Source organism: Pelmatolapia mariae, linkage group LG20 (genome assembly GCF_036321145.2).
Source record: "Pelmatolapia mariae isolate MD_Pm_ZW linkage group LG20, Pm_UMD_F_2, whole genome shotgun sequence".
Taxonomy (NCBI): Eukaryota; Metazoa; Chordata; class Actinopteri; order Cichliformes; family Cichlidae; genus Pelmatolapia; species Pelmatolapia mariae.
This window is the reverse complement of record NC_086244.1, coordinates 23,956,175-23,984,163: the sequence shown is the minus strand read 5'-3', so window position 1 is coordinate 23,984,163 and position 27,989 is coordinate 23,956,175. Positions and strand designations below refer to the sequence as shown.

Here is a 27,989-nt window from a genome sequence, read left to right as displayed (position 1 = left end):
TGACTCCGTGCACAGACCAGCCTTCCTCCCTGTCCAGGATGTGTACATCCTCATCCTTGAAAGAGTGTCCACTGGCCTGTAGGTGTAAATAGACTGCCGAGTCCTGGCCTGACGAGGTAGCTCTCCTGTGTTGTGCCATCCGCTTTGCCAGAGGTTGTTTGGTTTTCCCGATGTATAAATCCTGGCAATCCTCCTGCACTTAACAGCGTACACTATGTTACTCTGTTTGTGTCGGGGGACCCGATCCTTGGGGTGGACCAATTTTTGGCGCAGCGTGTTTTGGGTTTAAAAGCCACAGATACCTGGTGTTTAGAAAAAATGCATCTCAACTGCTCCGATACTCCTGACACATACGGGATCACTACAGGTTTTCGCTTAGGCAGCAGTTGTCCTTCTCTCCTGGATCGGCTGGAGCTTTCTAATGTCTTGTCTTATTTTTATCCTTATTTATCTTGTTCCTTCAACCTAACTTAACTTGGCATTTGTGTATGGATAGCAAAGAACGAATTTCATTGCACAGAGAAATGCCATTTCTTCTGTACACATGACAATAAACACTTTGAATGTTGAATCTTGAAATGTCAAACATTAAGGAGAAAGCATGATGGTTTGGGTCTTTTTGTTTGATACAGGTGACTTTTACAGAGTGAGAGGCATTCTGAACCAAAATGGATACTGCAGTGGCCTCTGGTATGCAGCAAGATAATGACCCGAAACATAAGTCCAGGCTATTACAGATCTATCTTAGGAAAAAAGAACAAGAAGGCAAGCTTGACAACATGGAGTGGCCAGCACAGTCTCCAGACTTAAACCTCATCAAGCTGGTTTGGAATGAACTGGACAGAACAGTGAAAGCAAAGCGAAGTGGCAAACCTGTATGACATGTTCCACACAAAGAACTCTCTCCACAGAAGAGCCTACCAGCACAGAGTAACCAAGAGTGTAGAAATTATGTGAGTACCAACTGTATAATTCTATTGTAATGCAACATTTATTTCATCTACAAAGTGACCATAAAATCATATACTGGGTCTTTTTTATACAGGATCAAAGATGCCCTCTTTGATGCCCTAAAGGTTCAGGAGGGACAATGCTCTGTCTCTCCAAAGCTAAGACTGATATGGAAGTCAACACAAAGCTGACAGGTAGTGAAAAACATGCTCTACATATTTCCTTTTAAACCATAATAAAATGTCTATACATAAATGTTCTATCAAATTATTTGTCTAACTTTGAAATAATCCTACTTTCTGAGTGATTTTAAATATTTTCAGCGCAGAATGTCTGAACGACTGAGATATTAAAAAAATATGATAGTAATTATAATAATAAATCATTGATCATGTCTTGAGACCTGTACCAGTTTATGGGTGAAACCAAGGTGTGCAATCAAGGCTGGACTGGGACAAAAAAATCGGCCCTGGCTTTTTTGGCTCATCAAAAAAGCCAGGGCCGTATATATATATATACGGCCCTGCACACACACACACACACACACACACGCACACACACACACACACACACACATAATATATAAATTTTTTTTCACTTATTGTCAAGAAGCCACAAGTAAAGAAACACCACACCATGGTGCATGTTTAAACAAGGAAAGTTTATTGATCAAAATTATTTATTAAACAAATAAACAACAATTTTTTCACCCCCCCAAAAAAAACATGTTCAAAGCAAGACAACAGTGGCCCACTGTCAAACTATCAAACTCCACTGTGTAGAGTGGGCAATCATAATGAAGCAGTTCGTTTTATTTTGTAGATTCAAGCTGCTCTTCATTTTTTTGGCCACCAGATGTCACTAGAGAGGACTGTGCTGAAAAGTTTTGAGTAATGAACCCTTTTTCAGTATAAGCTTCAGTGCTTCAGAAAGCTTCATTTGGCCATCACTAATTCAGCTTGTCACGGTTTCCTTCCACGTATAGCTTTGCAAAAATTGCAAAAAAAAAATTGCATAAAAAGCACTTGCAGCAACAGAAACACGTTTGCTGATCCGATCAGCTGTTCATAACACTTCCTACATTGGAATAGACTATCGCCGGAGGTGACGTCATTTTGCGTTTTTTTTTTTTTTTTTTTTTTTTTACCTTCAGGGCTTATAATCCTATACTGGTGTTTTTAAAAGTCATGTTTAACGTTATGCTTTTCTATATTATTTCTGGGATGCTTAGAACTCAAATTGCACTGCTGAAAATAGTTTATTTTGATGCACATGCTGTTGTTTTTGCAAATTTGCATTATAATATTTATTTTCGTTTTTCCTGCAGTACATAAAAATTGGTGTATCTCAAAAATAAAACTATGAAGACACTCAAAATATATTTCCTGTGGTTGGAAACTATTTTGTGCAACTTTTTTGTATTTACAATTTTGAGCGATGAAGCTCTTAAATTTCTCTAACTAGAAATATATGTAAAGAAATCAAAACCGATTTTTAATTTTTTTGTAGTTTATTGCACTTTTTTGCAATTTATGTAGTTTCTATGTACTTAATGCATACATATTATTAAAGGTTGGGCTATAAAGGTTGTACTGATGTATAGCAACTTGAAATGCTCCCAAAAATGGCACTACAGCATGTAAAAATATAATGATAAGCTCTGGCAGACTTGGTTCTTGAGGAGCTGGAACCAAAAGGCTACCTACTGATTTTAAAATACACAATAAATATTCATTAAATAATTAAACTTGTCTGTGTGTCTTGTCTTGTTCTTCGTGTGCAAATCTATGCTCAAGGTGCAATGCTAACTAAAGTGCTGGATAATGTGCTTTTAATAAGGTGCAAATGTTGCTCTTAGCATGCTATAAAAGTTATAATGTACATGATCATAATAAGGAAGTCCTCTTCCTTGAATCCCCATAAAAGATTTACAACACTTAAGTTTGACCAGCTGCTGCCTGATAAGAGCATCAAAATCACCTGTCTCTGTCTCTCTGTAATTCAGCACAATAAAATTTTCAGTTTCGGTTCTCAAGTTCTTACATGATGTAGCTGCTCTGTTCTGTTTACTGCTTCTGACTGACAGCTGGGATACAGATGACAGAAGCCATTTTTAGCTTGCTAGTTAACACACGGTAATGTCAAAATATCCCCAACTTGCTTTGCCTCAGATGGAAGCGGACGTATCTCTCTCCCTCTCCCTCAACTTATCTTTCCTGCTTGGCTTCTCATGTCCTTGTCTAGTCTCATGTAACTTTAACCTTCAGCGAGTCTCTCAGTCTTGTTCTCTAAAACCTAAACAATATGTATTCGATCAACTGGTCCCTCAACGTAAATGACACCCTTTTCTGGGTTCAGAAGAGCCCGATTGTCCCGGAGGGACATTTCCTGCCGGATACATGATGGATGGGTGGCAGAAGTGGCGCGTCATTTGCCTGGCGGGACTGTCGATTGAGGACATAGAAGATTTATACCTATTCGGACCATGATAACAGGGTTCTTGCTGATCGGAGCTGGCTCGGCTCTGGGTTATTGAAGATTGAAGAAAGTGGTTACAACTGTTCAAAACCCCACAAGGCTAGCCGCTATGATTGAAGCAATGACTGTTCTTATTGAACGCAACATGGAAAATATCTTGGAGAAGCTCACGGCTCTTGACAGAAATTGACAGACCCGATGACTAGTGACGGACATTTAGACCGGCTGTAGTATTAGAAGCAGCCCGTTCACACTAAACAAAAACATAATTTCTCTTATGTGGATACCCACAATCAAGGCTGACTGACTGAGAACAACAACTAATTCTTCTCCTTGATAATGAGACCATTATGGCTCTCTGTGCCCATATCCTTCCAAGGCCGCCTGTGTCAGCTCTCGCTTACCTGGGTGGAAGGACACTCTCTTACGCTGAACACAGGGCACACATACACGCATGTACACTGACACAGATATGCACTCACCCCCCTCCCCATTCCAAACACCTCTGATGCTTGCCCCCACCCAATGCAGGTGGCGGGTTGACTGGACTAGCGCAGTGATGCCGTAGGACTGGATGCTGCTGTCTACACCGGCTCACTCCAACTCCATTACCACCCCTGTTGCTTGTCATGTGTTTTTCATGGTGTTGCAATGTGAAAATTCATGTACTTTTTGTGCTGAGGAGCCCAGTCTCAGTAGAGTTCTCTTTTGTCCTCCTCAACTCCCCTATTGTGTTGTACCTGTCATTGTTTTTCTTAAATGCAACCTGTTCTGACCTGTCTCCCCAATGTGAAGTCTATGTAATGTGTGTATGGTTACAAGGGGTCTAATTTCGCTGCAGGCAACTGCAAGTGACAAATAAACGGCTTCATCATTCAATCAATATCCTTTCCTTTTATCCAAAGTAAAAAGGCTGCAAAAGATTGTTACCTTAAATCAGATACCAATTGGACAGTTACTTTACACTGCCTTTTTTTAATGTTCTGGGTGATGGTTAAGAACCAATCAGCTAAGTAAAGAGAAACGACAGTCCATCATTACTTTGAATGTGTCGCAGTGCAGTTGCAAAAACCATCAAGCACTACGATGAAACTGGCTCATCAACTGTTCAGAAGAGACTGTAGAAATCAGGCCTTTATGGTCAAATATTCATATTTTTAAAAAGCAGAGTACCAAAAAGATGAATTTATGGTTCCTGCAGTGAACAAATCATCTTTGTTTGTTTTTTTCAACTTTATCATGAAACAAAATCAACTTTAAACAATCGGCCATTATAAGGCAAATAAGTCAAAGTCAACAGAAACAGTACTGCAACAATTCACAAAGTCTTCACATTTAGCAAGAATATGAATTTATACAAAACACTGAACAAAAAATTGAACATGTTAATTCCACACATCATAGAAAAATGCACAATTGTTCTTTTTGGTACAGCTTCTGGATACACAGAGTTGTGGATCCAGACTCTCTCACCACTTCCCTTAATGATTCTTGAATGTAGTTCATTGGCTAAAAAGAGAGAAAACACAGCCGACTGATGGCAATGGATCCTTCAGATCTTCTAGGCTCCAGACATGAAATTATATCTGAATGTGAATTCTTTTTTACAGAAAATCTGGTATGTGACATCCTCAAATAACATGCTAACATTGTGTTAATCTGGTACTGAAGAGACACAGACTCACCCCATTCTATTTTTTAAGTATTGTTTTATTTTCTGAGACATACCTAAATACTGAGTATGTAAAAGGAAAGGTTATGTAGCTGACTTGACCTTGAAGATGCACATTTTCTGATCATCTCTACTTCTCTGGCCTGCTCCTGTTTCTGAATATAGAATCATTAATTGATAGTGACAATTTGAAGAAATTTTTAAAACTAAAATTCTACTAATAAGTCAGCAAATTACAGTTTTTTTCCTGACTTAAAATTCTTGCTGATGCTAAAGGCAGTTTTGATGAAAAGTGCCTTTAAGTCAACAGTCTGAATCCACAAGGCAGCCCTGAGAGTGATCCCACAGCTGAGGATAATTTTGGGATTGATTTTCCACTACCTGTAGAGTGAAATAACTCCGGAGAGTATAATCTGTTATATAAAGGCAACTGAATTTGTAACCCAGCCAGTGGGCACTGATGCATTCTTGATATATTTATCCCAGAAAAATGAAGACCTTTTACTACTTTTCCAAACCTACTTTGAGTCCTGAGACTTGGGTGTTTGATGTTATTTTTTTGGTCATAAGCTTTCCACTTTCCTTTCTAATAATCACAGTTATTTCTAGTAACATAATTAGGAATACTTTATTGAAAATAAATAATGATCCTACGCACAGGTTTCACAGGAGTGATGCGAAAATGTGAAGGTGTGTAATCGGGAGGAGAGAAAGCGCCACATCCATAAACAGAGAGACAGAAACACAGAGTGAGAGCAAAGGGTGGAGGAGAATCATAAAACACTAAACAAATATACCTGTATATAGAGAGAGGAACTTGCAGTACATAGCAATCAGAACTTGATGTTGCTGACAGAGACATCCTTCTTGTGCAGACTGAAGTTCAATCGCCATGGCCAAGGTAATTAAAACAGACTTTACAATATTACATTTTAGGTTTTTAAATGTCAGTTTTAGTGTGTGATAATGTCTGAAAATTGTTGGTCTTACACCTTATACCTGATTAGAAGTGCTCAGTGTAAGCATCATTATTATCTGTGACCTGCAATAAACAGTGATGATGTTTTTATTTTATTTTATTTTTTAAATCCATAGTCAATAGATCCCTAAAAAGTTATTACTAGTCATTACTAAAAACAGGTCCTATGTCAGCACATCTATAAATACACAGAATTTTGTTCTGTGTTGAAAAAAGATTGTAATTTGTATTGATTTTTAATGCACAACAGTCCAAAGGTCTCTTGGCTTCCATCAGATTAGTGTCAGTTTCGTTTTGTTTTCAGAGGAAGGCCAATAACACTGAGGTTTATATACTCAAATGTATCCCTGCAGTTGAATTGGCTGTCCAAGCACATGTTTAAATACCTTCCAGTAAAAATGAGCCTGCACTGCACTTGCTCCATTTTCCAACCAAAATGGTTTTGAAACATTTGTAACTTCATCCTAAAATTTAAACTAGTTTGTACCTGAACTGTCCATCCTCAAGATGTTTGCCTACATGCTTGCAAAAAGTGAGCAGTATAAAAAGTCTTCTTTCTTTTTCCACTGAATATCCTTTTTTATATTGGACTATATTTGGTTAGGGCAAACTAATCTAGTGGTTACTATTCTGTCCTTGCAATGAGTTCTCATTTTCAAAGCTCATTGTTTCTGTTTCAAAGCAGAAGTGGGCTCATAATCAACTAATAAATCAATTAAAATGTCCTTACCTCACCTACAAAAGAAGTGCACACTCAAACCTTTCACTGGATTCATGAAGCATGTGCAGTGACCAGTTTTGCTCACAATAACTGCAGAAGAGGAGACAAATAATCCGGCCTCAAGAAACAGAGGAGCATCATGTCATGATGCCGTCCCCACAGTTGCTACTGTTTTTTGATTTTATTTCAGTAAAGGTAATACATACTATTGGTGATATTGTAAAAGTGAGTGGGATTTTTTGTTTTTTATATCTTGATTGGCTGCATCAGTCTTGTGTTGTGGCTCCCTGTGGTGTTCTGAAAGGGAAATTCCTAGAAATATATGTGTAATGATGTCACAGCAAAAATAACAGAGTAGGTGTGGTCATATCTACCAACTGTCTTCACCATGACATTAGTGTGAACTAGCTACTGATCAAGAGGCACAGTGTCAGTTTGGAACTGAAAGGCAAGGACAGTGAACGTATTTTGGTGGTTGACTTTATCAGACATGTATTTGTAGGAGCTTCCATTAAACTCCATAAAACTTTTGGAAACAATTTCAGGTTTACATGATGGAATAGTTTGGAATAATACAGCTCTTGCCTCTGGATAGGTCTACCTGATACCCCCATGTTGGTTTTCTTCCTATATCATCATAATAATAACATTGGCCCAGGATCATGCCTTTCACAGGATAACCCATGCCCTCTAGAGGACTAAGTCTGCATATATCCCACAACATGCTAGAATGGCAATTTATAACATCTAGCCCGCAAAGCACAGTTTTTGTTTTAGTTGTGAATGTGATGCTTTTCCTTCATTAGTTTGTTTGAAGTCCTAAGTAGGTGAAATAAAATATGTACTTCCCCTAATTCTCCTAAGCATTGTACTAATTTACCATTTCATACTATAAAATAGTCACACAGTGGGCCCATGTATTCAGAACCATTTATTGCAAAGTTGGTTTATCAGTATTACCCAAATGTTGAAAGTTGCTTTGTTCCATGTTGCCACCATTTGGAGATACAGACTGCGAACAGGAAATGGTAAATTCCAAACCTCTTTACTGTAGGGAAGAATTGGGCTCTTACCGAGCATTAAGAAACAGAGGGGAGTTTGCCAGTCTTTTCTTTAAATAGTATTTTAGTCATTGTGAATAAACTTCTGTATTTGTGATTTTTGTGTAGAAGCCTCAGAAGTGATAAATAGAATATCGTTGTCATATTCTGGTTATGAGTATTGAGTATAAACTAATTAATTAATGCTTGTATGGTTTGTTAGGGGAGGGGCTTAAACTTTATGAGCCTGGGTTAATTCTCCTGAGGGTGGAGTTTAAGGTGGCTCTGTGAGAATAAAGGCTGGTCGGCCTTTGGAATTATCTTTAGTTGATTTATAAGTTTCCTTCATTTTTTTAACAGTGTAAGTTTGTTTGTACAAGATTCTTTTTGGTTGTTCATACCACCAACCTGTGCCGCCTGGCTGTCAGTATTTCTTTTTTGTAAACAAATTGTACATCGTGTAAAGGGAATCCCTGGCTCCACCGCATCTGCGACCCCCTTACTGTGCCCTCTGGATAAATTTTGTTCCACTTGAGTCTCAGTCCTAAAGAGTTCACACAGTCACAGAAATTTTTAATATTTTGCTTTTATATCAAAACCACATTTATTCTTCTTCAGTGTCCCCTAATTTATCTGCTCTATGCTTTCAGATAAAAACATGCGTAAAACCTGCACTTACACATCACCCACAGTAATATTATTATTTAAGACATTGTTGCCTCACTGGGAGGGTGTGCTTGTTTTTAAGGCACTAATTTGTGCTACTTGATAGGATAATTATTGAGATAAACTCAGTAGCTACATTTCGTTATAGAAATTGGTGCACTGTTAGTAGAACAGCAACTAGCAACTTAAAGACATCGAGACGCTTTTCTTTCCAAGCTCCTTAGACCAGCAGAGAACTTTCCACTCCCATGGTTACATATTTCCAAATGTGTCATCAGGCTAATTTGTCCCCCAAAATACTGGCACTGTGCCTCTTTAGTAAAATCCAACAGAGTGACTGACCCTGGTGCAGAGCCCTAGAAATCTAGTCCGAAATATCACGATGACAGCTTTGCTCAAATGTTTTGTCTTTATTGGCTTTCTTGCATCACATATGCTTGAAGTGTTTGATTAGTAGCACCTTGCAGGGAAATAGCTGAAGATGTTAAATGTTCTTCATATTTAATTCCTTATTATTTGTTTAATTCTATGACTCTTTTTTTCCATGTTTTGGAAAATAAATGGGTCTGTGGGTGCAGTCTGCTGTAGCCATTATGACCAAACGAGGCTGCAGCAGTTCCTCCTGAGGTGATAGCACAAATCCAGGTCTTTAAGAAATTTTAAGTGATACCACAACATCCTAAGAAATGAGGTCTCATTGTCATGGTCAGACTAGAGCAAAACAACCCAGAACAAAAAACAAAATCTTATTTATGATGACTGACTGCAGTACACAGTGAAGAAAAGCCTGTTTAGTTATACTGTAATCTCTTAGTCAATGAACAGGTTACATGTTTTGCTTTTATCTTTTCTTTTTTTTTTGCCAAGTTTTTCAACAGCTGTTATTAAGCCATCCACATGTAGTTTCTTTATGGTTATGGTATATTGAGCCTGTTGTCAGTCAATGACAAATAAGAAGTGAAATACTGCAACAAATCAAGTTAAGGGAGAATACATCAAAAAAGGCTCAGCACTACTACTCCTGTTTGTATAAGGATTAGACACAGTTTATCAAAATATTTCATTTTTCTTCACACAGGTGTTTAATGATCCCATTCATGGCCACATTGAGTTACATCCACTTCTTGTCAAGATCATAGACACGCCTCAGTTTCAGAGACTACGAAATATCAAGCAGCTTGGGGGCGGTTATTATGTTTTTCCAGGAGCATCGCACAACCGCTTTGAACACTCAATAGGGTATGTCCAGAGGTTCGCAAACACAACAGTTTATGTTTTTTTCCTCTGTGTTGCATGGTGAATTCTGTCTTTCCGTGTTTGTGTCTGTGTACTATACAGGGTGGGATACTTAGCAGGAGAGCTTGCTAAAGCCCTCAAGGTGAAGCAGCCAGAACTTGGCATCAGTGACCGAGATGTCCTCTGTGTGCAAATTGCAGGTCTCTGCCATGACCTGGGTAAGTCATGCCCACCTTTCACCATGCCATATGCTAGGCTTTTATTGATGGGTATGTTTAAGTATGAACATGAAAGTAAAGCTTTAATAATAAACTTAATGTGATTAGCGCATGGACCTTCAAACTCTAATATGAACCCAATAAATGTTTATGAGCAAACACTCATGGGCAATTGGGGAAAGAACTATTTTTAAGAGGAAGAAACTGCTGACAGAATCAGGCTTAGAGAGGGAGGACATCTGCCACAACTAACTTTAGTAAGTGTGAAGGAAAGAAAGAAAAGAAAGGCGCAGATACAACAAATAGTCTCATAGAGCCAGATTTACCTGCCAGGGAGCACAGGGAGACAGAGGGCCCAAATAACAAAGCAAAAAAATAAATCAATAAATAATTAAACTCAATGACAATGACTGAATGACTGTAATAGTAGTGCATGAACCAACAGAGCATGAATGTGAGGAGAGAATCCAGGGATGGGAATGTGTCATGTGAAGTCCCAAATGAAGACAGAATGCAAAACAATATCTGAGCATTGTCTTGTTAACATGAATAAGCTGTGAACAAACATGTTTATTTGATCATATATAATATACACTTTACAAGTAATGCTTCTCCTCATGAAATAAAACATATTCTCTGAGATCCTGATGTTAGATATAAGACAATTAAGTACACTTTAGCTTAAAAGAGTCTTGCCTGGAAGACATTCACAAACCGGCATTCACTTGTTCACATAAAAATTACATTTATTCATTCACAGTCTTCAGTAAAACAAAATCTACTGATCAAGTTTTTAAAACACAAAAAGGTTCAGATGATTTTTGTCTCAAGATTCTGTAAAACTTTTTTTAAATGAAAAATGTTTGATTTCTGAGTATGACTATCTTATAATCACTGGCTCACAACTGGCTCACTTTATAATTTACACACTCACCATTTGTGAGTGTTTATTTTATGTTTCTCCATAAAGGACACGGGCCCTTCTCTCATCTGTTTGATGGTATGTTCAATCGTGAAGTGGACCCACAAGATAAAGACTGGAAGGTAGGGGAAGAAAACAAAAAATGTCTACTTCGGGACAATGGAGGTTTATCCACAATATACATGTTCAAACAACCACAAATCGCTGCTGGCCTATTGACTTGATATGCTTGAGCTATTCTTAACAGGATACAGACATGCCCATGAGAATGCCTAACCCATACAACTGCAGATTTCAGCAGCTTCAATTGATTCCTCTACTAGAGACAATAGTCAACTGTAGCCACAAGATGGCAGTAATGTAAAAGACAGTTGTAAAAAGGCATTAGAGAGGTTTTCGGAAAAACACTGTTTAAGATAAATGTAGAGTGATTGCTTTACTTCAGTATACTTTAATTGTCACATGTCACTAAGACTAGAATTATAAATATATATTAGAACACAATAAAGATAACACAAGAGATATATGGAATGTATTAAACAGTATAATCAAAAATGAATCAAGGAATAATGATTACCCTGGGTACTTTATAGAAGGGACAAGAAGTATTAATAACATGGAAGAGATAGGAAATGGCTTTAATGAATTCTTCGTAAACATAGGGCCAAAACTGGCAGAAGAAATAAAGGTTGATGGAATAGAAAGGGACACTGGGGAAAATATTGAAAGGAATAGTAGCTCAATGTTTTTAAGAGCAGTGGAAGAGAAAGAGATTTATGACATAGTTAGAGGACTTAAGAACAAAACCAGTACAGACTGGAATGATATTGATATGGTAACAGTAAAGACAGTTATTGATGGGATTGTAAAACCATTAAAATATATATTCAACTTGTCGTTTCAAAAAGGGGTTTTTCCACAAAAAATGAAAGTTGCTAAAGTTATTCCCATTTACAAAACCGGTGAAAGGCATCATTTTACAAACTATAGACCAGTGTCAATACTCTCCCAGTTCTCTAAGATACTGGAAAAACTTTTCATAAAAAGATTTGACAGTTTTGTGGAAAAATATGAATTACTGACAGATAGTCAGTATGGGTTCAGAAGCAACAGATCAACAGCTTTAGCACTGATAGATTTAATGGAAAAGATAACGGAATGTATGGATAATAAGAGGTATGCACTCGGCATTTTCTTAGATTTAAAGAAGGCGTTTGATACTGTTAATCATGAAATATTATTAAAAAAACTGGAAAAGTATGGGTTTAGGGGAGTGGTTTTGGAATGGTTTAAAAGCTATCTAGGGAATAGGAAACAATATGTACAAATAAATGAATATAAATCTAATCTGATGGATATAGCTTGTGGAGTACCTCAAGGTTCGGTATTGGGTCCAAAAATGTTTATTATGTACTTAAATGATATTTGCAGAGTATCGGAGATTTTAAAGTTTGTAATATTTGCTGATGACACAAATATACTATGTTCAGGTGTGGAATTGCCACAGGTTTTGGAGATGATCACACAGGAATTAACAATATTAAAGAAGTGGTTTGATATAAATAAATTATCATTGAATCTAGATAAAACCAAATTTATGTTGTTTGGAAAACAAAAGAAAAACATCAAAATAGAAATATGTGTTGACAATGTATATTTAGAAAGAGTAAATGAAATAAAATTTCTTGGTGTGATCATTGACCACAAGCTCTGTTGGAAGCCACACATTACTTATGTTCGGGGGAAAATGGCACGGGGCATTGCCGTCCTGGGGAAAGCAAAGCCTATGTTGGATCAGAAAGCACTGCACATATTATACTGTGCTTTACTACTGCCATATATGAGCTACTGTGTAGAGGTTTGGGGAAACACATACAAAAGTAATACACAAACAATAACTATAATACAGAAAAGGGCCATTAGATTAATAAATAATGTGGGGTACAGGGACCATACAAATGCACTCTTTGTCAAAATGCAAGCTATTAAATTCAAAGACTTGGTGGAGTTTAAAACAGCGCAAATAATGTATAAAGTAAGAAATAAATTGCTTCCAAAAGAAATCTGTAAATTGTTCATAGAAAGAGAAGGTGGGTATAACTTAAGAGGGAAATGGAATTTAAAAATACAAAGTGCTAGAACAACTTTAAGAACTATGTCTCTCTCAATTGCAGGAGTTAAATTATGGAACAGTCTAACAGAAGAAATAAAAGAAAGTAAAAACGTAAGCCAGTTTAAAGTAAAATATAAAAAACAAATTTTAAATAAGTATAAGAATGAAGAAAACGGGGTTAACCCAGGACGGTAATGTGGCTGGTAATGGTATTGTGGTTCTTGGTTGTTGTTTTTTTTGGTTTGTTTGTTTTTCCATAACTTATGAATATGCAAATATACACATTCTGTATTTTTCATATAAAAGAAACTATACTGTGGTGGGGCTTGCTAATTTCTTTTTTTTTATTTATGTATGTTTTGTTTTGTTTTGCTGTACTTTTGTTTCATATGTTGTTTGTTTAATTTAAGACTAAAAGAAAATTAAAAGAATGAGAGGTAAAACTTGAGGGGGTAGGGACAAATAAGTAATTACTTCTGCCTACTCCTTTTCAAACAAATAATGAAATGATATTTGGAAATGATTGTGAAGGCACATGTTTGAAATAAAAATGAACTGAACTGAACTGAACTGATGTAGTGAAATGCTTATTACTGTACAATGCCCGATCATTTAACTACAATAAGAAATTTACAAAATTTAATGTCAGATTTAAAGTTAAATTAGAATCTAAGATAACTTTTAACTTGTAGTTTTGCATTGTGGGCTAATGTCTGTAACTTATGAATGACCAGATTATGTTTGACTTTAGGGTTAATTTAGAGAATTTCCATTTTGTTTTCCTTATATTTAACCCCTCATCCAAGAAGCTTCACCAAACACTAAATGGTGGGGTACCCCAAGTGTTTAACCATTAGTGGGAGTGCCCCTTAAGAGGGTCATTGACCAACTATTGATTAGGTTCTTCATCACATGAGCGAAGCTGTGAAGACTTAGCTGTAGATCTGCATATAAAGAATGAAGGTCACTTTTTTTTGGGATGCCAGAGTTCACACTTTGGACAGAGAAGACAGATGGTTTGAAAGGAGATCTGTGCACTGTGAATGACCATTGTTAAATAAAGGGGATGGCTTACAACACCAACTGCCTGTCACCTACAATGCAGTTTTGAGATCCCTTCCCAGGCGCCTCAACTCCCAATCACATTTTACGCCAGGTGATCTCAATAGGCCACATGATAGGGTGAGGCAAGGTCTCACAGTAATTTCAAGAAACTCCTGGAAGAAGTCCAGTCGCTTTCTTTCCAAGCTCCTTAGACATTGCTAGAGAGTTCATTACATTACTGTCAAGTGACATAGAACTACCCTGTAAAATTTCCTGTTTTATTTTGGAAGTAACTTAATGTCCCCTAGTCTTGTTTTTCTGATAATCGTCAGACTTCTTTGAAGGCAACTTCAAAGTTAATGTGAGTTTTATTTTGATTATAGATCCTGTTTTTTTGTTTACTATTTTTTTTCATTTAAATGGCATTGTTATCTTCCAGTGAGTGATAATTTACATTTTAATAAAATCAGGGGCTTCTTCATCACATATGCCCTGATCAATCTGACTCACTCTTTATGACAGAGTTGGATTTTACATTTTTAGCTGATGTTGCCTGAGGAAAGTGAATTCAATCCACAGCGCGTCTTTCATTGTTAGTCAGCAACATTTTTTACACCTAGGGAAACAACAAAAGCTCAAGCTGCAGTCCTGAAAGAAATAGAAATGATTTAGGGATTTCCGACTTTTTAGACAAAACCAGCCTAAATATAGGTTTGCTGTGTAGCTGGCTATAGACTACTGATATTTGAAATGAGAAATCCCTGAAAACTTTCGAGGCAGCAGAAAAAGCAGTTCTTACCTTTCTTGCCACTCATAATTGGAAAAAGCTATGTCACGACTTTGCAAGATTCCTTTGTCCATGTATGAAACTTTGAGTATTCTGGAGAATAAACAAGAAATTTTGGAACAGATTGATTTTTAAAATAGGGAAAATTGAGAAACACAGATTTTCATTTAAGTACGACTTAAATGAAACATACAATCGTCTCCTGTGTGTTTCCCACAGCTGTGTCTAATTCCCATTATCCGCTCAGCCTTTTGTTAGTTCATCCGTTTACTCTCCTGCAGCTTGTCCAGCCTACCTTAGCTCCTGTTCCCAGAAAGTTGATTTCATTCATCTGGATCTAACGTTTTCAGTGGTAGAAACGTTTTATCATTCATCGGAATGACTGAAGAACTCACTTAGATGAGTGACAAAATGTTTATTGTGCTGAAAACACTATATCCAGATGAACAGAATCAATTTTCTGGGATTTCCTTGTCTGGATGATTGAGCATGCATCAAGAGCACTCAACAACAAAAAGATCCTGGGTTCGATTCCAACACCTGGCCAGTGCCATTCTGTGTGGAGTTTGTATGTTCTCTCCGGGTACTTCAGCTTTCTCCCACAATCCAAAGACATGCTAAATTGCTCATAGGTGTGAATGTGAGTGTGATTGGTTGTCTATCTCTCTGTCTGAGCCTTGCGAGACTGGTGACCTGTCCAGGGTGTACCCTTCCTCTTGCCCTATGATACCTGGAAAGGCTCCAGTGAGCTGTAGTCTGTTGAATCGGACCACACAGGCCAGTCTTTGCTCACCAGCATCAATAAGCATCAATTGCCACATGTGACCCTTTCCCTGATTTATCATTGTTCCTGACTATGTTTGAAAGATACTGTACACTACGGACTGGAAACACCCCACAAGAGCTGTGATTTGGTAGATGCTCTGACCCAGTCATCTAGCCATCATAATTTGGCCCTTGTCAAACTCGCTCAAATCCTTAAACTTACCCATTTTTCCTCCTTCTAACACATCAACTTCAAAGACAAAATGCCCAGAGATAATCAGTGTCACTTCATGTGTCAGTAGTCATAATGCTATGCCTAATCAATGTAAACAGTAATCATGTGTCTTTTACAGCATGAGGATGCCTCTTTAATGATATTTGATCACCTGGTGAAAAAGAATCATCTGGAGGAAGAGATGGAGCAGTATAAGCTGAAACTCCCAGATGACCTGACACGTGTCAAGAATATGATTAAACCTCCACAGTGGTCATATGAAGATGAGAAAAAATCCTTTCTCTATGAAATTGTGTCAAACAAGCAAAATGGGATTGACGTGGACAAGTTTGACTACTTTGCCAGGTGGGACTTGTGCTGATGACATTTTATAAAAGTCAGGTTTTCTGTATATAACAAATTTAAGGGATGTTTTGGAGAGTTTACCATAATACATTTATTTAAATTTTGATGTATTTCCACACTCCTATCTCAGGGACTGCCACCACCTGGGCATCCGGAACAACTTTGACCATCAACGCTTCATCATGTTTGCCAGGGTGTGTGATGTGAATGGGAGGAAGCACATTTGCTCTAGAGACAAGGTTTGGATCCCTGCTTTTTATCAACTTTAAATGTCTAATTCATTTACCTGATTATCTGTGACTAAACTAAAGACATGGTCTCAACAGGAAGTGGCAAACCTGTATGACATGTTCCACACAAGGATCTCCCTCCACAGAAGAGCCTACAAGCACAGAGTCACCCAGAGTGTAGAAATTATGTGAGTATCCCCAGGTCCAAATCTATACATATGAAAGTGATACATAGACTATGAGAGTTATATGATATTTCTTTTTTTCATCCAGGATCAAAGATGCGCTCTTAAAAGCAAATGAGCACATCGAGATTGTAGGTTCAGGAGGGAAGACGTTCCATCTCTCCACAGCTAAAACTGACATGGAGGCCTTCACAAAGCTGACAGGTAGTGGATTCTAACTGTGCTATATTTAAAACGAGCTACAAATTTATCTTTAAAAACATTTAAAGCATGTTCTTTCAGGCCCTAATCAAATGGAATCAATGGAAATGCTTTAAGGACATTTCCTTAAAGCCGATTGATCTCCCTCCCATTCTACTTTTAAATACTTTAGGAACTTGTCTTTCCATTTTCCTCTGTTTGCCCTATAGACCAGGTGGTTGAAGAAATATCTAAATCCACCGAAGCTTCTTTAAAGGATGCAAAAGAGATTCTACAGAGGATCACAACTCGCAGGCTGTATTGGTTTGTGGGTGAAGCCAAGCCAGTAAGTACGGCTTTCATGTGCCTGCATTACGAGTCAGCTATTGACAGTTTAACATGGTGGTTTAATCGTGGTTTAATTATGCTGTGAGTATATAATTAGCAGCATAAGATTTTGGAATATTGCCTCTGTATGCCACCATTGTGGTTTCTGAATCAAACAATAAAGATGTGATTGAAATGCAGACTCTTACATAAAGTCCTCCATTTTCAAAAGCTCAAAAATAATTGAAAAAAGTGCTTCATTTTCATTTAGTCAAATACTGCATGCATACATACAGTGCATTTTAAATGATGAATCAGAGAACATTTTAGAGACAGCAGAAACTGTTCTCATTTTCCTTGCCACACAAATCTGGCAAAGCCGTCATAATTTTGCCAGATTCCCTTTTCCATTTATAAAGTAAAACACCAATTATTGGAGGAAAGTTTATGAACAGCTAAAGTTTGGAAGCTGATAAAAACTGTTTTAAACAGAGAAAGAGAGATTCTCTTATATTTACACTGTTTCACAGAGTGAATGGGTTAAATGCAGAGAGGAATTCCCCCATGGGGATCAATAAAGTATACATTATTATTATTATTATTTATAGGGCTTAATGTGAAGGTGCTCTTGATGTGTGTTGTAAAAAATTAACAAAGCCCTGTCTTTTCGCTTCTATTTCTCCCCTTTTCTCAAATCAAGAAAATGGACCAGGAGAAAATATTAGAGGTACGAATGAGAACCAATCATAAAACAAGTTTAACAAAATAATAGTGCTGTCAGCGTTAATCTGGTTAAAATGACGTTAACGCCATAATCACATTATCGCCGTTTTAATTGGATTAACGCTGACAGCACTACAAAATAACAATGACAACAATTAAAGCATGTGTTCTGACCTCTGTCCTTCAGGAAATGATGGAAAGTTTGAAAACCAAAGCTCTTCCTCCAGGTGGAAATCAGGATGAAAAAGGCAACTTCAAAGTTAATATGAGTTTTATTTTGATTATAGATCCTGTTTTTTGTTTACTATTTCTTTCATTTAAATGACATTGTTATCTTCCAGTGAGTGATAATTTACATTTTAATAAAATCAGGGGCTTCTTCATCACATATGCCCTGATCAATCTGACTCACTCTTTATGACAGAGTTGAATTTTACATTTTTAGCTGATGTTGCCTGAGGAAAGTGAATTTAATCTACAGCGCGTCTTTCATTGTTAGTCAGCAACATTTTTTACACCTAGGGAAACAACAAAAGCTCAAGCTGCAGTCCTGAAAGAAATAGAAATGATTTAAGGATTTCTGACTTTTTACCAGCCTAAATATAGGTTTGCTGTGTAGCTGGCTATAGACTACTGATATTTGAAATGAGAAATCCCTGAAAACTTTCGAGGCAGCAGAAAAAGCAGTACTTACCTTTCTTGCCACTCATAATTGGAAAAAGCTATGTCACGACTTTGCAAGATTCCTTTGTCCATGTATGAAACTTTGAGTATTTTGGAGAATAAATAAGAAATTTTGGAACAGATTGATTTTTAAAATAGGGAAAATTGAGAAACACAGATTTTCATTTAAGTACAACTTTACGTGAAGTCAATGATAAATAAATTCCCATTTATCTTCACCCACTGGGGGAGGATAGCTCAGTAGGTAGTGGTCACCCCATGATCGAAAGATCGGGGCTTCAAATCCACCGTATAGCTACCCTGAGGTACCCCTGAGCAAGGTACCATTCCTACACACTGCCCCCCAGGCACTGGATTGGTGGCTCCCATTGCTTCACTGAGTGAATGGGTTAAATGCAGAGAAGTAATTTCCCTACAGGGATTAAGAAAGTATACAGTATTTCTAAACCATTTTTAACTCAAGAAAATGGACCACAAGAAAATATTAGAGGTAAGAATCAGAACAGCTCAAAAAGCTACCAAAACAATTTTTTTTTTCAAAAGATGGTGGAATGGTTGAAGAAGGAGCTTCGTGAGGCCATTCCTAAGGATGGAAGTCACGATGAAAAAGGCACCTTTCAAGTAACTGTGAGTTTTTATTCTAATTACTTTGAATAGACTTTTCTTAAATTGTTTTTGTGGTTTGTTAATTATCATTTGATTTAAATATCATTATCATCCTCTGGGAAATTATTGTTTGCATATAAACACAGGCTTCTCTGTCTCACCTGTACTGATACATTCAGATTAGTTATTTTTTGGTTTTGAAAAAATATGCATTTTATTATTTTATTGTAATAATCTGATCTATGTTTCTCACTTTGAAAGAAACAGTCTGGCTTCTCAATTTCAGTTCATCGAAGATTCATTTTTTTCAGTTGTACTGTGACCGGTTTTAAGCAGGGAGAGGACATCAGGTTTTAAACTATGTTTGCTGGGAATGATAGCCCAAGCTGCAATGCTGAAAAAAAAAATCTTATTATTCCAACCTTGTTTAACAAAACCCTGTTTAACAAAATCGTCTAAATATAGTTTAATGACAACACAGTGGTGTAGGAGTGGTGAAATGAGAAATCAGAGACAGCAATTGTCTGAGTGGAGAGGTCTCCACTCAAGATATTTTATTTTTCAATATGGACCATGCACACAAGCTCAGCTCCTCTATTACCAGATAATTACTCAGTCCCAGCTTCAGTGTTTAGGCTAGATCCAGTTTTAGTGCTGCGGCAGGATCATGAAGCCAATTACTCTGCTTAGGAAAGGGGTCAAAAGGTCCCTGCAATGCAGAATGTTGGCACTGCCAAGGGTACAACAAGCTATTCTCCATGATGGTTGATTTGCTACAAGGATGATGGATCTATCTGGATCCCAGTATGGAAAGACTAGCGGTATTATCCCAGGTTTGCCTGCATCAGAACCTTTAGAGTTTGATGTATCTTCCCTACCCCGAAATATTCACCAGCTGCATGGATGCAATTTTAGGACTTTAGGACTGCAAAGATCTTCACATTCTAAATTACTTGAACTGGCTGGTCTGCGCTTTCTCAGAGAAGCCGTGCCACAGTAATATTGCTAGAAGCCCTTAAAACACTTACGTCTGCACATCGACAGGAGAGAAATCAGGCTCCAGCCCTCTCAGGACACTGATTTCCTAGGCACATGAGTGGATACCAGTCCAGGAACCCTGATGCCTGTGATCCAGGTAACCTTTAGGGCTTTTTTTGTCCATTGCTTGAAGGCATAAATAACCTCAAGGTTATGGCAATGCCCTGTGGGTTTGATGGCAACCACAGTACAAAATAAATCCAATGGCTTTCCTGGACATGCACCTAATTCAGTGGTACAGAGAAAAGTAAGGCAAACAGGGTGATGCTTTGGAAAGTTGTTAAGGCAGCGCAGAAGATCATTGGCTGCTCTCTCCCCTACCTGATGGACCTTTATACCTCCTGCTGTCTCAGCAGAGCAACAGACATCATCAAGGACTGCTCCCACCCTGGTTTTAACCTGTTCTACCTGCTTCCCTCAGGGAAACACTATGTGCATCAGCACAAAGACTGCCAGACCCAAGAATAGTTTCTTTCCAAAAGCCATAACCACCCTGGACCCACACATGCACTGACGACACAGTTTGATCAAACAACATTCTATTCTAATTATCTTACTTGCCACACAAAACTGAGAAGGCCTATGTTGTTGCTTTGTCAGTCTTATGTCAAGTATGTCAAGAAAGTTAAAGGCAGTGAGAAAAACCATGTTTCAGACAGTGAAACTAGAAAAAATAAGAAACAGATTGTCTTTAAACCAGTAACAATCTTCCAGCTGACACAAAAAATATGTCTGTGTTGTCAGTAATGTATAAATTATTTTCTTCTCCCTCCCACTTATTTCCCCTTTTCAGTTCAAGAAAAAAGACCAAGAGAAAATATCAAAGGTAAGAGTCTGAGCTGAATCAGAGATGCCTCCTTGGCAGATGAGCGATTCCTGGGTGAGGTGTTTCAGACATGACCCACTGGGAGGAGACCCTGGGGCAGACCCAGGACACACTCTTGGTTGTCCTGGGAATGCCTTGGCATTCCCTCAGACAAGCTAGAGGATGTGGCCAGGGAGAGGGAGGTCTAGGCCTCTCTGCTTAGGCTCCTGCCCCTGCAACCCGGCCCTGCATAAGCAGAAAAAATGGACGGATGGACAGTTACATTTTATTTATATAGCGACGAATCACAAATACAGTTGCCTTAAGTTACCTAAAAATAATTCTGAAAGTAAACGCTGTCTGTCACTCACTCATTCTTTAGGAGAAGAAGGAAAGTTTGAGACAGAAACTGAATGACGAGGTTGGAGAAAATCTCTTTGAAGTTACTGTGAGTTTTGTTTTCTAATTACCTTAAACATCTCTTAAATTCTTGAGTTTTACTTGTTGTTATTAATTTAAAAATAATAACAAACTAAGCCACTACTTGCATTTGAATTTAAATGCAGGCTTCTTTTTCACACTTCTTGTTAGGTTGTCACTTTGGACTATGGGATGAAAAACAAGGACCCCATCAATAAAACATATTTCTATTGCAAGGAGAAGCCTGACAAGGGATTCACGATCCCCAAATCAGAGGTCAGAGCTAGAGCTGGGAGATCATTCTATATGTATCTCCATAAGACAACTTTGGCTTTATGATGATGTGTAATTTTTTAATGTGGCTGGCCTTTATGACAGGTGTCCAAGCTCCTCCCAGAATGCTTTTCTGAGGATATCCTTAGGGTTTACTTAAAGACGCCTGAACCTGAAACTGTGAAAGACAAGGCAAAGAAGTGCTTCAGAGAGTGGTGCAAAGAAAATGACTTTGAGGTGCTTCTTTATTCTATCTAATATTATTGATAGACATTAATATGTAACAAGCAATATGATGGAAACACAAGCTGCAGTTGAAAACTGTATATCTTGAATATCACATTCCTGAGTTCAGATTACAATAATAAGAATTCTGTCATCTTGCTTGTACTAATTCATTTTACATTTAAACACAGATTTCCAAAAGGTATGATGAGGATGACCCCAGCTCCGTAACTGACTAGTGAATCTGAACATGTGAAAGATTCATTTATAAGGTATCATTCATGTTACTGTAGAGATTTTAAGATTTTAAAATTGGTAAATCGAATAATGAAATTAAAGTTTGGGAATGTTAATTTCTTTTTTTTTCTTTTTTTTTAAAAATTTAAATCCATACTTAGTTTGGAAATGGAATGTTATCAAAATATTACATATTGTATGAGTTTTAATCAGTTTTGTGGTTGTCATGACTGTAATGTTATTTTATTTTGCTTCCTTCATGATGTATCAATATGAAATGAGATCTTAGTAACCTAAAATTAATCATTTTTATGAATATACTATACATCACGTTTTCATCTTAGTTAAACTAAACTCATATCAGTTCAATGCATGCATACGCTGGTTATCGAGCACTGTTGTGATTTGCTTGCTCATTTATCATGTAGTGGGTCTCTAATAAAAACATAAAAAAAAAAAATAAATGAACCTTTCCACTGTTTTCCCATTTTTCCTCCTTTTTCCCTTTGTTGTGTGTCATTGTGAAGCAACAGCTCCTACAACATAGAAGAGAACAATTATTCAAATGTTCATATTTTAAAATTTACATATATTTGTCTATATTGTGCATCCCTAAAATGCTTCCTGGAATCCAGCATCCAGCATTCAGAATCCAAAGCTCCAGCTGTCTTTTTAATTAAAATTCAATTCAACATTTTTAAATTCTTTCATGATGTGGCCATGGTTTCATGTTTATTCCTTATGCAAATATCACTGCTTCTGATACATAAGCCATCTTATTGGCTTGCTAGTTACCATGGTTTATTATAATTTGTCAGCATTTTTCTACAGCCTTTCCAGTACAAAGGCTGCTGAAGCGTTTAAGTCAGATAGATACTTATAGAATCCTTATTATATGTTACTTGCATGATATAATCATCTGCAACTTGATCCTATAATTCTGTACTATAAATACTTTGCTTTTACAGTATAACAGTTACTTAAAAGTAACTTGCTACATTGCAAGATTATTGCCATTAAAAAGTGACTTACAACACATTACCTGCTGAAATAGAAGCCTTACTTGTTTTGCTATATCAACAATAAAATTCCATTTGCAAATAGCTTGTGCCTATTGGTTATATTGTAGCAGAGGTGGGACCAAGTCATTGTTTTGCAAGTCTCAAGTAAGTCTCAACTCTTTATTCTCAAGTCACAAGTCAAGTCTCAAGTAAAGTCAAGCAAGTCAGAGTCAAGTCGTAAGTCAAGACAGACAACTTTCAAGTCAAGTCCCAAGTCCGAAACTTTGAATTTCAAGTCCTTTCAAGTCTTTTTTTAACCCTCTGGGGTCCCGGGTATAACTGGCCATTCTTGACTACTTTTGATTTTACCTCTATATTTCACCTTTAAAATATGTTTTTCTTGCCTTGTTTGGTATCATTATTTACAGCACAACCTCAAATATCTGAAATTTGAGTTATTTTTCATTTTGGTATACTATATTAGCACAGTTGATCTAAATTCAGACAAAAAAATTCAGAATCCGAGTAGAAAAAAGTTATATTTTTTTACATGTTTAACGAATAATTTTCATAACTTGAAATGCAAATAGAAATTGTACATTTCTAAATATTATGCACAAGTTTTGCAAACAACAAAGTTATATGGTACTATTTACCTGAAAATGCAGCCAAGGCCTCAGGCGTTTTTTATATAAGCATTTAAATCTATTTACAGAACAATCAGGTGTGCTGCATCAAATAAGAAGGCACACAAATTATTTTTGCCAGTCCAAAAAATGTAGTATGTGTTCAGTATAAGACAGAGGAGAACACCACAGGCCTAAACCCTGCAGGTCTGACAGCTGGAGGTGCAACAGTCCAGTTTTCTATGTGGAGACAGCGTTTACACTGTAATCTGCCTTTGACAGCTTTTTTAGATCAAATATAAAATTCAGCAGTCTAACTGACACACAATACAAAACAATAACTACACAACAAACTAACTATAGCCTCCAAACACGCTAAACGTCACTAATGTCTCACATATGAAAACTCTCTCTCTTTCTTTCGCTCGCCCGCTTTCCGTCACGGGTGTCAATCCTAAAAACTTCCCCTTCTCCCTAAACAACCAAATGTCACATGTTGCCTTATCATTTTTTTTGATTGGCTGACATGGTAAACTCTAACACCAATAGGGAAGGGGTTTTTTTTCTTTTTCTTTTTTCACTCGCAAGTGGAGAGCGTATGCTAGGCTGTCTGTAGAAAACGCCGTTTTTGTCTAGCATCCCTGTTGAGAATAACCTTTGCAAATAAACAACAGCTAATAACATAAGATCAAAATATTTTATTTGATGTATTGACATAAATGACAGAAGAAAAAGGCCATGTATAGCAGGACTACTCAATTACACACTAAGGTGGGCCAGATTTTCTAACCAAAAAAAAATTTCCCTGGCTCAGACATGCAAAAGTTAAACACGACCATACACTAATTGCAAATTAAACACAGTGATTTTGAATTGTGATGTGATGGTAAAATAAATATTTGTCAGTCTAAACTGGGTTAAATCTACGGGGTTAATGATGGGGAGGAGACGGACAGAAACTCTCTTCCCTGAGTACAGCTACAGAACCCACTTTCTGAAACGGACCCTGCTCACCATTCACCAACAATTCTGAGCTAACAAGTTGCATGTTATTGTTGGATGCGCTTGCAGGACCGGATTTAAAATAGCATGACAAATATATCATACCTGTTAAAGCCAAACAGTATCATCAACGTAGCCCGAAGAACATTTGCTAATAAGATGAAGTTAGCTAAGTCAGCTATTTCATCGTAGCAAAAAAAAAGAAAGAAAACAAAACAAAAAGCACCACCTACCGTTCTTTATGCAACTTCAAATGTCGGACAAAGTTGGAAGTTGTTCCATCTCCGTCTGTGATTCTCTTCTTGCATGTTTTGCATATTGCATTTCGTTTTTTGTTGACTACTTCGTAGTTTATGTACCCGAAAGAAATTACTCTTGGGAGCATTTTTGGCTCAAGCGTTTTTGTTCTTGTTTTTTTCAAATCTGGTTAATTTGATTGGCTGTGCTACAGCCCACGCTCACATACATACGGAGTGTGGTAAGAATGAATGAATGAATAAAGTGAATTAATGGTCCGCACTTTTTATATAATATGTATGTTAAATTTTAGATTTGGGTAAAATATCAAGTCTTTTCAAGTAAACAGGTTCAAGTCCAATTCAAGTCCCAAGTCACTGGTGTAAAAGTCCAAGTCAAGTCACAAGTCTTACAACCTTTTTTCAAGTCAAGTCTAAAGTCATAAAATTAATGACTCGAGTCTGACTCGAGTCCAAGTCATGTGACTCGAGTCCACACCTCTGTATTGTAGCATATTCTGCACTGTTCTCCTACTCACCAGGCCTCACCAACAATGATGAGGACTGTTGGTAACCTTCAGGTGCGCACTCAAAGAAAAGAAGGATGATTATTAGCAATTTTATTGCAACATTGAAAGAAGTACTGGAGATGATGGCAGAGAGACAGTGAGGGAGCCTGATGGTTCAGACTACATGAAGGTTGGAAAGAGAGTGTAGCACCTCAAGCTGAATACCTACCACATTTGTGGGAGAACATACAATGTGTGCAACTCAAAAGCGAAACTACAGGAAGCCTTTCTAGAGTTCTATTGTATAATGCTTTACAAGGTTGCCTAACACACACAACATCTCCAATTTGACACTGGGAAGAGCACTAATCCTTGAGATAGCTGTGTCAGGAAGGGCATCTAACATAAAAATCTGCCTAACCAAATATATGGTTCTATCTGCTGTGGTGAATAATCTTTTGCAAATAAAAATGCAGAAAAAAGCTTTTACAGAAGGCCTTTTCTAATGCCAGTGTTTGGTTTGTATCTGTCAGACTACTGTAGAAATCACCTTGCCTCAAGTAACAAGGTGAGTTTGAGAACTTTCCACACATCAACCGATATGTGAGCAAACATTCTGGGTGATGAAATGAAACAGAACCTCTATCAGTGATGATCACCTGTCCCCTGGTTGCATTTCCTCCAAAGACACTGAACCTGACTTTACTGTTCAAACACCAAGAACACTAGCTTTCTAAACTAAACTAGAACTAGAAAAACTTAAAATGGCAAATGAAGTAATCAAACTACAAGCAAAATGGCAATAGAATTTTATTAAAACTCTTAGAAATTTTGCAGAAGTGTGTATATTTTCTTCACAGTTGGTTGGAGGAATGATTAAATTGGGATAAAGCTTTTGTGTTTTTGCTGTTGCCTAATTGTAACATCTACTCTTATGAGTAGCAGTTTATGACAAGATAAAAATTAATATTGAGCAGAAGAAGGCTTAGACTATTGCGGCATGGTCTTGTGGAATCATTGCCATCGCATTTTCACTGTTGGAAACAAATGTGCACTCTTAACTTCCTTGGTAAGCTGAATGACTTGCTGCTCAGTTTGCTGGAACATCCAGGAAACTAGATCCCTCTAAATTCTAAAATTCTGTAAAAAGATGATGTGCGGTTTCCAAGTTGCCATTGTCACACATCTTTGGACTTGGCTCTCATAAATGTTCTTGATATTTTTGGTGAAGTCCTTCACAATAGACCATGTTTCTCATACGGGCCCTTTGGAAATTTAATTGCCCACTTCCATCTTATGTTGGGTAATTTTATAAGAGAAGGCGATCCAAACTCAAAATTTTACTTTTTCTTTTCTTTATTTAAGCAATCAAAGGTTCGAGTTAAAAATGCCTGCCATGTCTTATCTACCTCTTAGATAGAGATGGACAAAGAGCACCAGACCCAGGCAGTAAATGCTTTTTATTATGTGTGATAAACATTAAGCACGATACACTAAGGTGATTGGTCAAAAGTTGGAGGAAAGCCACAGTTCTCCTTATTTGGCTGAGATCTAGTACTTCAGCTCATGTTTCTTCTGCCGTCCTCTGGCCACTTCTTATGTGTAGACGTCACCTCACCCCATCACCATGGCCAGTGTTGGTCAAGTTACTTGAAAATAGTAATTAGTTACTAATTACTGATTACTTCTCAAAGAAAGTAATCCTGTTACTTTACTGATGACTTATTTTCAAAAGTAATTAGTTACTTATTACTTAGTTACATTTAAGAAAATGATACATAACCTGAATATGTAATAAAGTAATAGACCTTTCAGTCCAATTCTATTCTTTCTGCATAATCCATCATATAAAAATGAATGAAATGAAAAAGTCTCTTTTTAAAACTTGTTTTTGTTACTTTTCATCTTTTAACTTTATGCAAATTGCATCAAGCAAAAATTAAATTTTATGAAAAGGTCTTTGACTTGAAAAAAATGTATTTGATATTTAAACCTATTTTCTCTATATTCCAGCATATAAAATAAAAAAAATTTTTGTGTTTACTCTCACTCTTTTAAATAGATGCAAGTAAAACACAGCAAAAAATAAATAAAATCAAAGATTCAGCGGCACTAAGTCCTGTTTCTCTTAAATCTATTTTCACCTCTTTAGCAGGAGTGGGGCCGGCAGAGGTTTGCCCGGTGCCCACAGTGGTCACGTCAGTGGGAGGATCCGGGGGCTTCTCTGTGAACTTCACATTGAGTGGATTCCCATTCATTTCCTATGGAGGTCACTTTTGACCGGGAAAACCACAGATGTAACAAGGTTGATTAAAGCACTCAAAATTCAATGAAAGAGGTGATCATCACTTTTATATGTTCAAGTTCATAGTGTGAAGGATATCATAAGGCCTTGAGGCAAGTAGATGTAAAACACAATATTTATGAGGGTTTTAAGTTGTAAATCGGTCAGATTTGACCCAAACGCGACAGGAAGGCTAGCATAGAGATTTACAGCTTTGTTTTTCTCT

General features: G+C 37.1%; 1 protein-coding gene across 1 annotated transcript in view; it reads left to right on the top strand.

The window, feature by feature from the left end:
• The window catches only part of LOC134619250 (deoxynucleoside triphosphate triphosphohydrolase SAMHD1-like), a 38,166-nt gene extending 10,457 nt beyond the window's left edge, over positions 1-27,709 (top strand). The window contains exons 2-15 of the mRNA XM_063465019.1: positions 6,992-7,026; positions 9,586-9,746; positions 9,846-9,961; positions 10,932-11,005; positions 15,946-16,172; positions 16,303-16,411; positions 16,499-16,590; positions 16,676-16,791; positions 16,998-17,113; positions 19,045-19,122; positions 21,333-21,398; positions 21,542-21,646; positions 21,749-21,880; positions 27,632-27,709. Of these exons, the coding sequence (XP_063321089.1) occupies positions 6,992-7,026; positions 9,586-9,746; positions 9,846-9,961; positions 10,932-11,005; positions 15,946-16,172; positions 16,303-16,411; positions 16,499-16,590; positions 16,676-16,791; positions 16,998-17,113; positions 19,045-19,122; positions 21,333-21,398; positions 21,542-21,646; positions 21,749-21,880; positions 27,632-27,709 (1,505 nt within the window). The remainder of the gene's footprint in view (positions 1-6,991; positions 7,027-9,585; positions 9,747-9,845; positions 9,962-10,931; positions 11,006-15,945; positions 16,173-16,302; positions 16,412-16,498; positions 16,591-16,675; positions 16,792-16,997; positions 17,114-19,044; positions 19,123-21,332; positions 21,399-21,541; positions 21,647-21,748; positions 21,881-27,631) is intronic.
• Positions 27,710-27,989: the final 280 nt, after the last annotated feature.